This window comes from Ipomoea nil, unplaced genomic scaffold (genome assembly GCF_001879475.1).
Source record: "Ipomoea nil cultivar Tokyo-kokei standard unplaced genomic scaffold, Asagao_1.1 scaffold2662, whole genome shotgun sequence".
In the NCBI taxonomy this organism is placed as follows: domain Eukaryota; kingdom Viridiplantae; phylum Streptophyta; class Magnoliopsida; order Solanales; family Convolvulaceae; genus Ipomoea; species Ipomoea nil.
Genome location: NW_017619090.1, coordinates 944,975 through 962,114, shown reverse-complemented (window position 1 = coordinate 962,114; position 17,140 = coordinate 944,975). Strand labels below are relative to the sequence as shown.

General features: G+C 31.3%; 1 protein-coding gene across 1 annotated transcript; it reads right to left on the bottom strand.

Moving 5' to 3' along the window:
- Nucleotides 1–450: 450 nt before the first annotated feature.
- LOC109154868 (protein trichome birefringence-like 33) lies at nt 451–7,557 on the bottom strand. The gene is made up of 6 exons (XM_019302607.1): nt 7,203–7,557; nt 5,032–5,248; nt 2,994–3,165; nt 1,901–2,100; nt 1,171–1,332; nt 451–999 (listed from the first exon to the last, which is right to left on the bottom strand). The coding sequence occupies exons 1-6, from the start codon at nt 7,399–7,401 to the stop codon at nt 660–662; spliced, it is 1,290 nt and encodes a 429-aa protein (XP_019158152.1). The 5' UTR covers nt 7,402–7,557; the 3' UTR covers nt 451–659.
- Nucleotides 7,558–17,140: the final 9,583 nt, after the last annotated feature.

Below are 17,140 nucleotides of genomic sequence, written 5' to 3'. Positions count from 1 at the left end.
TAGGTTGATTTACTTCATGGTAGTCCTTTATCAGCTGGTATCACAATGTAAGATTTATCTAGTGCACACCATCAAATAGTGATTACGGGTTTCCCTCTTCACCCAAAAGATTAAGGTAAAATTTGTTAGAAATTTGACATAATGTAAGTGGCATGCATTATTTTGAGTGAAAGTGGATTGAGATAATTTTTTTTATATTTATACACTCAAAACAAATGTTGAGTAAATAAGAAATTGTTTCTCAAAGTATATATATCTATAAAGTTATAAAAGAATGTTAAAAGAATGATTTTGGAGGAGCCTTAGCTTTGTCAACATCCAAAATGTAGGAAAGAATATAATAGAGTCTTGATACAAAATTACTATTACTATTATAATAATGTATTGAACCCTGAAATATACAAATAATATTCCACAGCCAATCCTTCCAAACAAACAACGGATAGATTACAATTGGTCTAAATTAGTTGTATGTAGAGAATAAATATCATCATAAATGAATCAAATCACATAGAGAAACAAATCAGCAATAATTTCCTTCTTTTTTTGTTTTCCTTTGCAAGAATCATTACACTATACACAGATCTTCTCTTTCAACTTGCCACCCCAAAAATCTCATCCAAATGCAATTAAAAAGTGACAAAATGAAAAGCAAAAAATCAAGGGTAGAAAAGCTTGGTAAATAAAAGCTCATTCCAAGTATCTTGAAGGCCAGGCATGCACCAATGGACACAATCAGCATAGCTGGTTGGGTTCGCTATTTGCTCTGGGGTCAAAGGATTCCATTGCTTCTTGTATATTGATGTGTGGGCATCTCTCCTATAACTTGATAGTTGTGTGATGTTTAGAAATGTAATCGGGACCTTCGATTTTTGAAACACTTCTCCGATCACCTGCATTATGCTTTTTCGACTATCCGATCCCCAGTAGTTTGAATCTTCTATTAATGTCGTTTGGTTGTAACAGTTCTCTTTCGGATTTCCTCCCCAGTCTATTCCCCTAGAAAATGAAAACAATAAAATTATGAGGTTAGAAGTTGAGAACGATGTGTATGCAACAATATCTTAAGGATAGCTGTTCTAGATGGGGTCCACCAAGATTTGTCTCGTCCCACAGGATATGGATACCATTGCAATGTGTGTGTGTGTGTGTGTGTGTTTATGTACTCACTTTTGATGAGATGGTGACATGCTAGTGAAAAAGACCCTTGTTCGCTTTAGATCCATATTTTTTTTCACCCATCTCAACATGCTTTTCATTGCCATACGGTAAGCATCCTCCGTTGATACCATCGCTATATCTTTCTCCTTATCTTCAATTGCCCCAGATTGCCTGCAAATAATAATAATAATAATAATAATAATAATAATGAGTAATAGGAAAATTTAACAATGCATTTTAATGTGTATTAGCATATTGTACATTGTATTGGGGGAGTTCTACTTTAAACATAAGGTACAACCCAACAAAGAATAAAGTGCAACTAACATGTCATTATCATTGGCATTTTAGCGTCGTATGTACCCCAAAAAAATTGTCATTTTAGCATGCTAATACGTTATACTTTATGCTTTGTTGGGTTGCATCTCTTTACTGAAATAAAATAAGTGGAGATATTTAAACTTTTTTTTAGTACTAGTGACTCGGTTAAAAATAGAATAAAAAATGTATGAATTAACGAAAATACCCTGCCCTCTCCGTTCTCCCAGCCTAATCCCCCCAATTTTGATAAGTGTTCAGAGTAGCATTTAAAGTTTTACTATCAACAACAGAACTAATTATATTTTGCATATATTATATAGAAGAATAGGTAAATAGATAATATTGTAGTTATTTAAAAAAAAAATTATAAAAAAAAAATATATTTTGCTAAATTAAAGCTTTGCATATAATTACTTACAATATTTTGAATTCTTGACCAGTCATCCACCAGAGGTAAGTGTTGAACACCATTATATCAACACCTTTCCAATGTTTGCCATGCTTATTTATGGAACCTTTGCGGACAAGTCTGTCTTGTATCCTATGTACAACAGCATCATCGGAATTTGATTCGAGAAGGAATGGTGCCCAGTAGAACTCGATTGTGGCATTATAATCCTGCATTTAATACAACGGCTACTTTTATAGTTTTATATTGGGGAGTAACCCTACTGATGACCTTATCAAATTAACTAGAATAATGTTATACATAGTTCGATAGTTAAAATTTCTTTCACATAGCGCATTGTAGTTAATTGATTGTTTAATTAGAGGTCTATAGTTTGACAATTAACTGATTATAATGTGTTTTATTATCAGGGATAGTTTTATTATTTTTCAATAAAAGGGCGGGGGAGGGGAGGGTGGGTGACACTTTTTCTCCTATGAATTATAGTGATGTGTAGCTTATTTCCTCCCTCAACTATAAGTACATTCTTGTTTTTCTCTCAATTATTCTCTAGCTAGGTGACTATTTTTACTCAAATCAGTCAATTATTTATGATTGTCATTCAGAACTCGAAAAATGAGGGTTTTCTTTTTAAATTAGCAGCTAAATATCATAATGTCATCGTTACTTTAATTCAAGCATACAAAATAGACAAGATAATTTCTCTCAATTCTCGTTTCTAGACATGTAATTAGTATTCGAAACTAGAATTCAGAGAAATTAAATCATCTTATTTATTTTGTGTGTTTGGATTAAACGAATGATGATATTGGAATATATAGCTAATATATTCCTAAAAGTCTCTCAATTTTTAGAAGTTTGAAAGTTAACCATAAATAGTTAGCATATTTTGATAAAATTCAGGGGAAAAAAGTTGATATACTTATAACTGAGACGAAAAACAAAATTATCACTATAACTTATGGGTAAAAAGTGTCATTGTATCTTTAAAATGAAAAAATAAATACACACTCGAAAAGAGTTTAAGTAATTTAAGTATGATGTCAAGAATTCGAGCATATATATTACGGAGTAATAGATTTTTATATTGTTTGGCTCTCACCTTGGCTGTGAAAACAGTGAGGGAACCATTCTCCTTGATAGATTTAGCACTCTCAGGGATGATTCTATGGAGAAGACAAACCATGGAAACAAACTGTCCCCTATTCAAGGAATCTCCCACAAACATCATCCTCTTTCCTCGAAGGCTTTCCAGCATCAATGTCGCATTGAATCTGCAAAAATACAATTTCACATCCCATTATATATTATATATTCATACTTAAATTATCTTTTAACATATGAATTCTACATGGAAAAGCTTGAAAATTTTTCTATATTTATTATTATTATTATTGCATTCAATCAATGTAGGTCATGTATTGAGAGTATATATTCTTAAAACCATTATACCATAGTTCATGGTCCACATTGCAAGGTGTAATGTAGACCGCTGATATACAAATTTATTTTTAGTATACTAAATGTTCATTTTCAGTGTATTTTATTTTTTTAAAAAAATTATAATTAAAAATGGACATGTTTTTTTTTTTTTTTTGAAATACTTATAAGTAGTATATGTTTTATACTTTCTCAAAGAGTCTAAGCCCACTCCCACCACTAGGGTTTGAACCTTTAACCATCCACTTAAATGAATAACCGAAATGTCATCACACTACATGATAATTGGCTAAAAATGGACATTTAATATACTAAAAATGAACCTTTGTCATTGGTCCACATTTACAATATGGCTCATGGTCCAGAGTATAATTTGCCATATTCTTAGGGATAGAATTAATATTTTTCAAATTTATAAATATATAGAGAGGGATATACTTCATATATATGAAATAGTAGTTGAACTAACTTAACCACCCATGATGACAAATGCCAGGTTAAACTAGCTTATAAGTGGTTGATGCTATACGTAATTTGTTAGAGTAAAATATTGTTTTTGTAAGGTCATTTTGATGGGTTATTATAATCATGTCCGTCATCAGGAAAATAAAAATTAATAATAAGTTATGATGAGTATAAAATTAATAAATATAATTAACCACGATAATGTGAAGGTTATTTTATATTGATATTGATATATTCGTTATGCATGATTGCATGTAACCTGCTCCGCCGTCTACTCATCACCTAATGTGCATGCACGTTAGTTGTATCAGACTTATACAATACGATAATTTATAAATTCTTGCATTTGAAGGTCAACTAAACTCAATAACTTTACGTTTTAATGTTTTATTATATATTTTTTTACGAATGTAATGTTCAAACGTTTGCAAATAATATTTTAATTAAATTGAATATAAAAGTATAGAATAAACGTTTTTCAAAAAACAAGTATAGAATAAATAAACATTATTTCCTCATTTGTTCTCTAATAATTATTATTATTATTATTATTATTAGTATTATTATTATTATTTTGGTGATGAGACAACCACTATAGTCACTATTTGAGAATGCGCTAAGGTAAACTTAACTACTGCATGTGCAACGAGCCCAACCATATGGTATTGTTAACAATAAAACTCGTAACATTTTAGGTACGAGAATTATTTTTTACTTACTTGGCCGACTTTTGGTGCCTCTAAGTATTATTTTTAACTCTTTGGTGCATGAACTTATTTTTTGCCACATAAAATGCTTTTTAACCAAATTTTTCATAGAAAACAATTAGAATACATTGCATTTTCTTTTCAAAATTATACCAGCTTAAACACCTTAGCTTGACCCTTAAGTGATAAAAAATATATATATAAAATTCTAAATTAAAAGTTTAATGCATTTTTGTTTGTTTGTGTGTGTGTGTGTTTTTTTTTTTTTTTTGGTAATATTAACTCCATTAAAGATAGTCTCGATTCTATATTTTTCCTATCTGTTCCATTTTTGTTGTTTTCTATTAAAAAATTTAATTTAATGACCAAATGCAATCAAAAGATGAAAACCGTGCAATGAATGAGACAAAAAGAATACTCCATATCGATTAACCAAAAATTATCCGAAATTTGCACTCCTATTTAAAATGTAAAGGTAAAAATGACGTAATGATTGAGAAATTAAAAGTAAAAAACAATGGTGCTTACCTAGGAAGAGAACAACCATGGGGCTGCCATCTCCAGTACTGGTAATCCTTGTCGGGGCGGCCGTGTTCTTGGCAGGTTAATTGCGGTTGTATGTACGGACACTCTTGTTCCTCGTACAACGGCCTGTTCTCCTCGTCTCGGACCCACCTCCCGCTGAAAACGTCGCAACTTTCCTCTGTTTCTCCGATGGCAAATGCCAATTTGTGTTTGTTCTTCTCTAACCACAAAAAACTTAATTAGTTAGCTCAATAACTCTATATATTATTTAAGTAAATTTCTATACTATAATACGGTGTTGTAAGGTTGATTAAATTATATCGCATATATATTTTGATAGTAATAAAAAGAGATAACTCATTTTCCAGATTTCTAATATATTTGACAGGGGGAAAATGATGGTCAACCGAAATTAATTTTCGTTCAAAGGAAAAACATACTTATTTTTTCGAAAAATGACTTCCTTTTTTGGGTAAGTCATTTTCTGAAAAACTCAAAACAACTTTTTCCATGTTCTCCATCTTCTTCTTTGTTTTCCGTCAGCAACCAAAAATATGGTTCTCGACGGAAAGTCGGAAACCAAATTAACTGCAGGTTTCCATTGAAAACCATTTACTAGTTCCCGTTGGAAACCATAAGTTTTTCTAGTTTCCGACTTCGGAATCCAGTATTTTTTTTATGAAATCATTGCTCTTTTTTTTATAAAAATTTTATAAATAATGTTGATTTTTTAAAATACAATTCTACTCATTTTCTAGAAAATGATCCAAACACACTAAGATAGTTTTTTGAAATGCAACTAAACACGGAAAAGAAAAATATTTTTTAAAAAATTACTCACTTTTTAAAAATATTTTCCAGATTTCTAAACATACCTTAAGTATACAAGCAAGTAAATATAGTGTACAAGTTATTACAATTTACAATATTATTTAATGTCGTTAATAACTTGGTGAGAAAAAGGTAAAATCAAAAAGAATGTATAGATGTATAAGAAAAAAAGTACAGCGTACACACTATTATTCCTTGGACAATAGAAACTATTTATTTATTTATTTATTTATTTTAATTACCCGAATGAAATAATTATATTACGATCACCACCTAATTATATCATTACTCATTACTCCAGCTTTAAGCAAAAATGATGTCTTGGTAGAATGTGGGCCTACCACTTAACTCGTTGAAATTACTTTTTTAACCCCTTCGAACAACATTGATGAATACAAGACTCCCCCATCTCGGTTTCTCAACAAACATGAGAAATTAAAGAAAAAGCAATCAAACCGGCCAATTCTTAACGCTTATGTAAAATGATGAAGGACACATTGTACTCCGCAAAGTTATACTTTTTCTATGTACCTCTTAGAAAACACAAAATACAACTTTATAAAATACTTAAAAAATGGAGGGGAGAAAATAAAAGAAAGAAAAGAAAAATAAATGTGTAAAAAGTAAGTTTTTTGTGGGATTCACAAGGAAGAAAAGAAGAATTGATCTCTTTGGTGCGTGTTGGGCGTGTTAAGGGACAAATTGTTTGTTTTTTTTCTTTTCTTTTTGGATTTTCTCTTTTTTTTTTTCTCTCTCCTATTTCCTTATCCTCTCCCTTCTATGTGGAAAAAAATTGACAAATCACAAACATTCTTGATTCTTTACGAGGTAATATATGTTCTATACTTTCTTAATCTCATTCAATTCAAAACGATAACAGATGTGTCATCGCACTAAATAATAATTGACCAGCAGTTATACCATGGACTCGAGTCTACTTGCAAAGTGTACCCAGGTCCAAAATATATAATACATACTGAAGGTTCACAATTTATATACTGAATATTCACAATTTGAATTGTGAACATTTAGTACGTAAATTGTAGACATTATTCAGTATGTAAATTGTGTATTTTTTAACTCGAGTCCAAAGAATAATTAATTTATCATAGTTGACACCGTGAAAATACTATTAATTCTTTACAAATTGTACTCTTTTTATGTACCTCTTACAAAGCACAAAGTACAACTTCATAAAGCACCCAAGAAATCAGCTTACTTGTAATGAAGAGTCATATACAGAGAATACTAAAAGCCACCGAACGCATAATTCAATAGATATAGATATAGATATACATGCATGAATAAATATAAATAAAAATATATATAATTATAATACTCACTGAAATTGGAGATTGATCTGTGAAGATGGGTGGACTGGGAGGAGTAGAGGTCGAGCTGGGTGAAAATGCAGGTGAAGTCTTCGCTGTAAAGGATGGTGACGAAGACGATGAAGGCGAGAAGAGTGAAGAGAAAAGGAGAGAATCGAGCCTTCTTTAGAAGAGAAGACGATGAAGGAGAAGAAGACAGAGGAGGCTTCATCGCCGCCGTCGATCTGGCCGCCGGCCGGGGATATGATAATGTTTTTTTTCGACGACCTGGTATTAGTTTTCGAGTTGTTGAGGTCGTGTGTTTTTGTTGGTGTTGTTTGGAATATAATGAGGTTAAATAAATATAATGAAGGAGGAAACCATTATTAGGTTGGAGATGGAGAGTCGGCAAATGGTTTATATAGCTTCTTATTCACTTTTTCTATTATTAAATGTTGAGAAAATTAAACAATTAAAAGGTTTTGGTTGCAAGGTTAGAATTAGAAGGGAAAAGAAATTGTAATTTTGTGGGAAATAAATAAAATTAGAAAAATAAATATTTAAAATTGATTGTTTGGTATGTATAAATAAAATTACTGAAATTTCAATTATAATATTTTGTATATATGAATTGAAAGAGAATATTGTACATTTAATACAAAAATAATGTACATTCAGTACAAAAATAATGTACATTGTATTTAGGGGATGTACATTATTTTTGTACTGATTGTATATTATATTGTATAATGTACATTCAATACAAAAATAATGTACATTTAGTATATTAAAAATGTACATTTTGTTATGGTCCACGTAACATTGTGTGGACCAATACTTTGCCAATACTAGATACCTTTCATATTTTTTCGATCTAATACATTCCTTATAATGTGGCATTAGTTAATTGGTTATTAGTAAATTCTCTTTTTAATTTCACAAAAGGAAAAATAAGAGGGGAAATTCAGTATGGGTAAGAAGCATTTTTCATTACATCACGTTTGGTTCACAGAATGAATTTGGAGGGAATAATAATGATATTCCATAGGACATGTAATAACTAAGGAATATAACATGAATTGTATTCTATTGTTTGGTTCGCGGAAGAAATAGATTTTAGAAATTATATTCGGTTTGGTTGGTTAAAGGAATAGAAATTAAAGAGGTTTTAAAGACATAAATATCATTTTACAAAATAATAATAATAATAATAATAATAATAATAATAATAAACATTCTTCCAACATAATAAACATACTGCTCTCACGGGGTTAAACTTGTAACATTATAATTACTAAGTTAACAACTTACTAAATTGGTTGGGGTTGGATCCTTCAATTTATTTTCAACATGAGTTAATTCCAAAAATGATCCCTTGACTATTAACATTTACTAATTTTCAACTTTTAATTTGACCATAAATGATCTATTGATTATTGATTTTGTTCTAAATTTGATTATCTAGTTACATATTCATTTAGTAAACATTAAATGTAAGGGAAAAATTTGGCTTGTTATTAATATGGGCGAATTGGGTTTATAAATATTAGTGGAAATATGAAGAACCAATTTTTACATTATTGTACTTAAATTTAATGTTTGTTAAATGGATATTTAACTAGATGATTAAATTTGGAGCAAAATCAATAATTAAGAAACTATTTATAATCAAATTGAAAATCGATGCATACAAAAAAAAAATTGAAAATCGATGATAAAAATTAATAAATATTAATAGTCAATAAATCATTTATAATTTATAATACAGTTAAAAGTCAAGGATAAAAATTGCATGATAAATATAAATAATCAATGTATCACTCTTCAAATTAACTCTTTTCAACATGAAGGAATCTAATATATAGAGGATGATTGGAAGTATTGTTTTCAAAACCAAGGTAACTAACTACCTACGCAAGTCAAATAATGTCGAGGTGGAGAAGCATTTTCCTTGATGATATGCTATACACATCAACAGTTGACAATAAATTATAATTATAATTATTTGTTTTCAAAAAAAAAATTATAATACAATTAGTTGGGGAGATTAATGATGAATTGCTTCCTATATGATTAACGTGCTAAACTAATTATTAATTACTAATATTCATGTTTTGCAATATTGTAATTTTTTAGGTGAGACGTTTGTGTTTTGGCATATATAGTACTCAACTCCTCGGAATGAACAAATGAACGCAAAACTCTTGATATAACGGTCAATTGGCATTTGGTTTCTTTGAAATTAATCAAATGATTGATCTTCCAACTAATGACAGCACTAATCAGATTTTGTCAGCGCGTGCTTAGCTCAATGGTTCAGTAGGCAGTATTTAAGAGAAGAGACTAAGGTCCGAACTTCGATGGTGGTAGTATGGGGATCATGTTCAAAATGGACAGATCCCTTGGGCACACTAGCATTTGATCCTATCTGTTGAGTCATTGAGTCACCGTGATTTACATCCTCCCAAATATTCTGTCGGTCTGAGTATGAGGTCCTTAGGGTTGGGGATTCAACTTTTAGGTCCTTAGAGTATGACCTTAATTACTGGTCAAGTTAGTATTTTTTTTTTTTTTTGAAAAAAAAAAAATTGCATATGGCATCTTCACCAATCATCACTAGGGAAGGCAACAAATTGGGTATTTGGGTATTTTCATATATCCGCACTCTAATAGAACGGGTTCGGGTCGGGGTTAGGATAGCAATGTTGTTGTATTACTTTTATAAATTTATTATGAAAATTTTATGTTTTATTGAACAAATTTGTAGAACCGATTATGTATTACATTAACTTATGTATTAGACACAAATATTTAAATTTATCTTGTTAAAATATATTAAACGAGTTTCAGAACTGTTTGAGGTACCTGTTAATAATGTTAGATTAAACGAGTATGCGATAGGAATGCGAATCATTCTATCGGGTTTGGGACGAATTCTAGTAGTTTAAGAACTAATTGGGTATGGATTAAGGAAATGTTTAACAGGTACCGGCACTTGTCCTTATCGCGCGCTACTTAATCACTGTCAGATTAATTTTTATTCGATACGGACCGTATTCTTAGATTTAACTTCGAGCTTACAATTATATTAGCAGTCCGCTTACAAATTGCCATAAGTTACTAGATGAATCAGTTACAATTTTATTTATCATAACCAAATCAATCAAATATACACCCCAGTGGTTGGAAAATACGCAACTCTCACTTTTTTATCCCGACCAAATTTTCCAACCACTTTACAAGAGTGGACACTATTTCTGACCACTTAATGCGGTTGTCGAAATACCGATAAAAGATTTTCTGAATATCTCAAATGATCGAAACAAGCGTTACTAGTGAAAATGACAATTTTTGAAATGATCGGAAAATCGAACATTTTCATCACCGTATGAGCATCCTTAGATATAAATTCCAAACATAATACTAAATCAAACCCTTCAGTGTGACATTATACATTCCTTCATGCATGTATGTTTGGATATAAATTTTAGTACATTACATGTTTTTTTTTTTTTTTTTTGAAAGGAGTACATTACATGTTAGCCTTACTACACAAACTCAATCTCACTTAGAAAAACTTAGAAAGTCTTATTGCTTACCCAACCCATGAAAAGTTAAAGATGTTGACTTTTTTAACGCATGTTCATCACTATATCGAGCAATTATTTGTTAAGCATAATATATAAAATTAGAGTTTTTATTTTATTATTTTTTTAATTTTTAATTTTTTTTTTTTTATTTTTACCGTGCCAATAATACTAAGGCATGTTTGGTAAAATAATTAGTCTATTAGTCAATTTTGACTTATTTGATCACTATTAGCTGTTTGACTTGGTTAAACAATCAATACGAGTGTTTGATTAATTAGTTTTTTGTAACAATTTATCGCTACAAAATGCTAAAATTTAAAAAGTTGCTCAAAATAGCTTTTTCAATCAGCTTTTTGAGAAAGTCATTTTATATGTAATCAGCTAACAACTAACAGCTAATTTACCAAATACTTTTCTACAATCAGCTAATGCTATCAACTAGTCAAACATACTAACTCAATAAGCTAACAACCATTTACCAAACACCTCAAAGTCAAATAAATGTAACACAACAATAAATCACCATAGAAGATTTTATTTTGCTTTTGGTCACTCGACTATAGTCGCTTTTTTACTTTTAATCCTTGACTTGTATTTGTTCATTTCACTTTAGTTTTTCTTAGTACTCAAGGAAATCTGCAGTCAGTACCCAAAGGTGTACATTGAGTAAACCTCACCTTGTAACTCTAGCAGACAAAAGACCACAAAGAGATAAATCAATCTAGGTTGTCCATAGCTGACTGGCTCAAACTAATTAAGCAGGCCTATAAGCCCCTCTCGTTGAAAGTCAAACTTAGAACCTTGCGATTACCAAGTCCATCAACAACCTGCCTAACTTGATTGAAATTATTATCCCACGCTTAAAAAAATATTTTACTTTTAGTTCAAAAGGACCAAAATGCCCTTAAATGCAGCCAAGTTGAACAATTCTTTTAAATTGCGGGCTAAAAACATAACCAATCAAACTCGATGAAGTCACTATTGTGAGTGATCAAAAATATATTAAATCCGGTCGAAGGATATCATGAAATCGTGTATGTTGCCTAGCCAACTTCATTGATTTCCCTCTTGGCAACGTTTTATTAGGTTATCAAGTAACGTGCATTGAGAATTTGATGATGTATATATGTGGTGTGTGAATGGAAATCAAATCATTTCACTTGGCGTGTAAGATAAGAGTGGTTGTGAAAGATTGACAATCATTTTCTTCACTTTCTAGCAATGATGTTGGTGTATGTACATATATATTATTTAGTTATATATGTTTTATTTTATATTCCATTTGTTTGGGTTTTTGTAAAGTAAGTAGAAGAGAGGTGGGTATTGGTTAGGGAATTATTTAGAGAAGTTTTAGGTGAGGATTGATTGAGGTTTTTGGTAAGAGATCAACCTCATTCTAGTTGGCACTTATGCCTCATTTCTATACTCATAATCCTCACATGGAGCAGGTGATGAACATGTATCTACCGTTGACACTCCTTAATCCTTGTTGTGGTTCTAGCTAGGATTTGAATGCTGAGGTTGTGGAGTAAATAAATTATATCAAACCCAAATCGAGATCAATGGATTATATTGACTTTTTAATTAGAACAATTTTAGTATGTGCTTGAGTTTTGCCTATATAAATAATGACTTTATATTAAGTAGTATTTAAGGTATTTGATTTCGCTGTTTTTAAGACTGTTGTGATGTATTGTTGTAATTTACATTTTAACATTTCTTCCCCTATAAGGTTGAATCCTCAACCCCGTCCCAACATAGCATTTGGGAGGATATATGTAAATTACGGTGACTCAATAGTTCAGCAGATAATGTCAAATGTTGGTGCGCACAAGGGATCTACCCACTTGGGCACAATCCCCACACTGCCGCCGTCGAGGTTTGAACCTTCTCCCAAATACTACCTACTTGAGCTAAGCCAGGCAATTTACATTTAACACTTGTCATTGGGTGATTGGGTTAGTGAGTTTGACTAGTTGATGGTAAATTAGCTGCTAGCTGATTACAAGCAAAATGACTCCCTCAAAAAACTGATCGAAAAAACTACTTTAAACAGTTTTTTGAATTTTAACGTTTTGGAACAATAAGCTGTTACAAAAATCTAATTAATCAAATACTCATATTGACTGTTTAACCAAGTCAAACAACTAATAGTGATCAAAAAGTTAAAATTCGTTGATAAGCTAACTATGTTACCAAACAACGCCTTCTTATACTTTTAAGTATAATACGTGTCATTGGGTGTATCTAGTCTAGTGTAGAGCCATGTTGGTCACGGTGAGGTTTTTGCATATACCATCTCATTAACTTTTTTTTTTTTTTTTGCAATTAGATATATACTATTTTCTTTTAAACAGTTCAAATAAAAACGACATTGCTTTGTAGCTAAATAACCTTTTGTTTCGTATAACAAAATTTATATAAAAAATGAGTTGAAGAGCAAAAGGCTATACATTGTTTTTGGTCATCGAATACCCTCTCAAGTTCCACCTATAGGTGCATAGGTAGAGATTTTGACAACTTCACCCCACTCCACTCGTTGCCAACAACGTAACGGATGGGAGATGACATAATTCGTCAACACCCATCTTTCTATTTGGAGCGGTCTATTATTAGCTTTTTTTGTTTGTTTGATCTAATCAGTTATGAGTAACCTAAATTAGATTATTTTCTTATTATCATTTTTTGGTTATGGTCACAATACAAGATTTATATAATTATACCCCTTAAATAGTGATTCTGAGTTTGTTTCTCACCTAACAAAAGGGTAAGTTTGTTGAATTGTGTACGTATTATTGATTACATGATTTGTTTTTCTTCAAAGTGCAGTTGTTGGTTGAATTGATTATTTCAAAATTAAGTTAGTTGATTATTTTTATACAAAATTATTGTTGAACGTGTTGAATCATGACATGTGAGCCTGTATTGAAATTTACTATATAATTGTAACAAGAAAATAATGGTATTTAATTGATTAGCAAAGTTAAATGTGGAATATATCTAGTAATCTAGGTATCTACCAACTAAATATGTAGAATGAATCCTCAACCAAAACATTTATTTAAAACATCGTTCCTTCCCTCGAAGTTCATCTCTCTCCATCCGAGGTTGCCAACACGTAACCGTCTACAACATGACATTTGCGCCACCGACGATAAACGTTACTCGTAAGGTGATAAAAGTTATTTTAGTAATTTTCTTGGTTTGAGTTGATTAGCTATTAATAATTTATGTTTATTTATTTTATTGCGATCTTTTGTAGACTATGATCACAAAACATGTGATGAAACTAATTGACTTAAAAGTATTTACAAATCATTTAAGTCCTCATAAAATAGTAAAGGGAAATAATATTTCATAGATTAATGCTAGAGTATTACAAGTAGTGTTTTGAAATAGAATTGGGTATGAATTGTCTAGGCCAAGACAATGACCATATATATAAGGAAAAGTCCAACAAACTCTCTATACTAGCGGTGAGCCACGAGACCAAGAAAAGGCACACGTGATGGGCTATGTGACTAGGTTGCAGCCAATCATCTCGAGCCTAGAGAGGGCTCTGGGGTAGGGTTCGTTAACAGCCCAAGGCTGGCCTCTCACTCTCTATTCGGGTTGTGGACTCTTCTCGAACTTCGGGTCGTAGACTCTTCTTGAACTATCCGGGTTATCTTCTTGGCCTCCCAGATCTGAAGTCCCATTCTTGGATCATTTTTAATATTTCCATCATCAACCCCACTCTCTGAGTTGCACAGAGTTAACGACGAGAGAGAGATAGAGAGTATCGAAGCCTCTCGAAACTCTTTGCTTGGATGAATTTATAGTGCTACGCCCCGATCCCCTAGTTATGGGCTTCTGGACCCTATGTCTTTATTCTTGGGACATTTTCAATATCTTCATCACTCATCAGCATGCTTTACTTAGACTTGGTGGATTGGTGGTTGAGGAAAAAAAAAAAATTGAAAATTTAGACAAAGTAACGCCTATAAAAGCCCAACACCTTCCAGTAGTTAAATGTTATTTGAGTATATGGGGGCTGGGAAACATGCATACAACTATACAAGCTAACAAGGCTTGTATGATCATTAAGGTGCCATTGTGCCAATTGCCAAACTAGCCCAATACCTTTCAGCACTGCCAAATTATTGTGTCAAATGTGATCCACACTATCGTTTTGCAATCGTTATGCTATGGATCCGTGTCCAGCATGCATTGTGGACATGGTAACAGTGTCGTTAGTGGCATCGTTATCTTTCATTTTTTTTTTTTAAAATTTCAGACCACTTCGCTATAGGAGTATATGTTCATAATTTTATCACTATATGTTTATAATTGTAAGTTCATAATGTCAGAGCTCTGTGTTCAAAATTTCATAACTTACATTCATAATTCTATAAATGTACATTCATAATTCCATAACTGTACATTCATAATGCCACAAACGAATAACGCTGTTAACGGCGAGACAAAATCAAATATTTTTTTTTAACTGAAATGTCACGTTTTCCTGAAAACGACGTCGTTTTGAATTGGTGTCCACAACATATTTGCGATCGTTTTGAGGCAAATTATGCTGTGGACACGGTTCTAAAACTTTTCATAATTATGAATATATAGTTCAAAAATTATGAACATATAGTTCTATAATTATGAACATAGAGTTGTGAACATAATTATGAACATATAGTTCTGTAATTATGAATATTGAGATTCAATAATTGTGAATATGAAGTTAAAAAATTATGAATATATAGCTTTATAATTATGAACATATAGTTCAGTAATTATGAACATAGAGTTTTGTAATTGTGAATATAGAGTTCAATAATTACGAATATGAAGTTTAAAAAATATGAATATATAACTTTATAATTATGAACATAAAACCGTGTCCACCTTGCAAGGTGGACAGGGCTGCCCCCAACCCAAAAACTATACAGCATCAAAACGTCGTCGTTTTGGGACTGTATTATATATATAATTTTTTTTTCCATTGTTTTTGCCGCTCTGCATCGCTCCCCGCCTCTGTCGCTCTCTGCCTCTCTACGTCGTAGCCGTCGCTCACTCGCTCTTCGCCTCTCTGCCTTCCCCTCGGCTCTCTCCTCTACTACCCTTCTCGATACTGCATCGCCAAGTCGCCAGCCGCCAGCCGCCGGAACACCGGTGACCAGTCGCCGCCTCACTGGTCAGCTGGAGTGTTCTTTGGTTCGTACTTCCTAATCTCATTCTCAGTTCTCACAATCTCAGGTTAATGGTTAATTATTTTTTGCCCTAATTTCCCTAATTTTGTTTTTGCCTTAATTTTCCTAAATATTGTACTGTGTTGCCGTGCAATGAATCTCAATTTGTTTTACTAAATGTCTAAATTACAGGATTTAGAGCTTTTATATGATAAGTTGATAATATGAATGAATGTGAGCAATCAGTTACTCACTGTGAATCTGTGATAACTCACTGTGAGTCTGTGATTAGTATGTGTATGTCTAAATTGTAATTTGTAATATTGTTTTTAATGTATCATGTATGTGCTTCGCAAGATAATAAAGAATGGAAGGAGTATTCTATTTTACACTCAAATTTAGAATTGATAGCCGGAAAGATCATCCAGAAGGTTCATAAGAATTTGTGTCTTCTGTAGGAGCAGTTCTGGGAAGAAAACTAGCTACCAAGAGGCTACAATTGAGTTAGGCAAAGAACTGATATCTTTTTGTCTTTAATCTTTAGTATTGAAGTTAACATAGAAATATTAAAAGGAAAAGTATTATCCCGTAGTTTATCATAAATCTTGTAGTGTAATTTATAATGTATTTTATATTTTAACAATCTTATTCGTATTTGATATTTTGTATTTGAACATTTTTGAATTCATTTTACCTTTGATTCTTCGCCCTCACCCAAAGAAAATCTTGGCTCCCTCCTGAAGGTGGACTCGGTTCCATAGCATAACGATTGTCGTTTTGATGTGTCGATCACGGTCTAAAAGAATATCGTTTTGATATGTAAAAAATTCATTGCTCTGCGCGCGTCTTAGAATAATGAACATTCTAGAATAAGATAATGTATTTTATGTGTTAGAATAATGTACTTTTGTTTGAATAATGAAATTTTTTAGGTAAGACAATGTATTTTATGAGTTAGAATAATGTACCTTATGTGTTAGAATAATGTATTTTATGAGTTAAAATAATGTATAATGTATTTTATATGTTAGAATGATGAAATTTTGAGGATAAGATATTATATTTTATGAGTTATTAAAATAATGTATTTTATGAGATAGAATAATGTATTTTATGTGTTTTTGGACCCTAGTCCATAATGCTGTTAGAGATTAAAGTGTAATTATCTTTTAAATTTATTAATTAGAAAAAATTTAAAGTTTAA

Coding starts and splice junctions, on each gene's coding strand:
- LOC109154868 (XM_019302607.1), bottom strand. CDS start 7,401: ATGAAGCCTCCTCTGTCTTCTTCTCCTTCATCGTCTTCTCTTCTAAAG. Junction 3,166..5,031: donor CATGGTTGTTCTCTTCCTAG/GTAAGCACCATT, acceptor GTATTTTTGCAG/ATTCAATGCGACATTGATGC. Junction 1,333..1,900: donor GGTCAAGAATTCAAAATATT/GTAAGTAATTAT, acceptor TATTATTTGCAG/GCAATCTGGGGCAATTGAAG.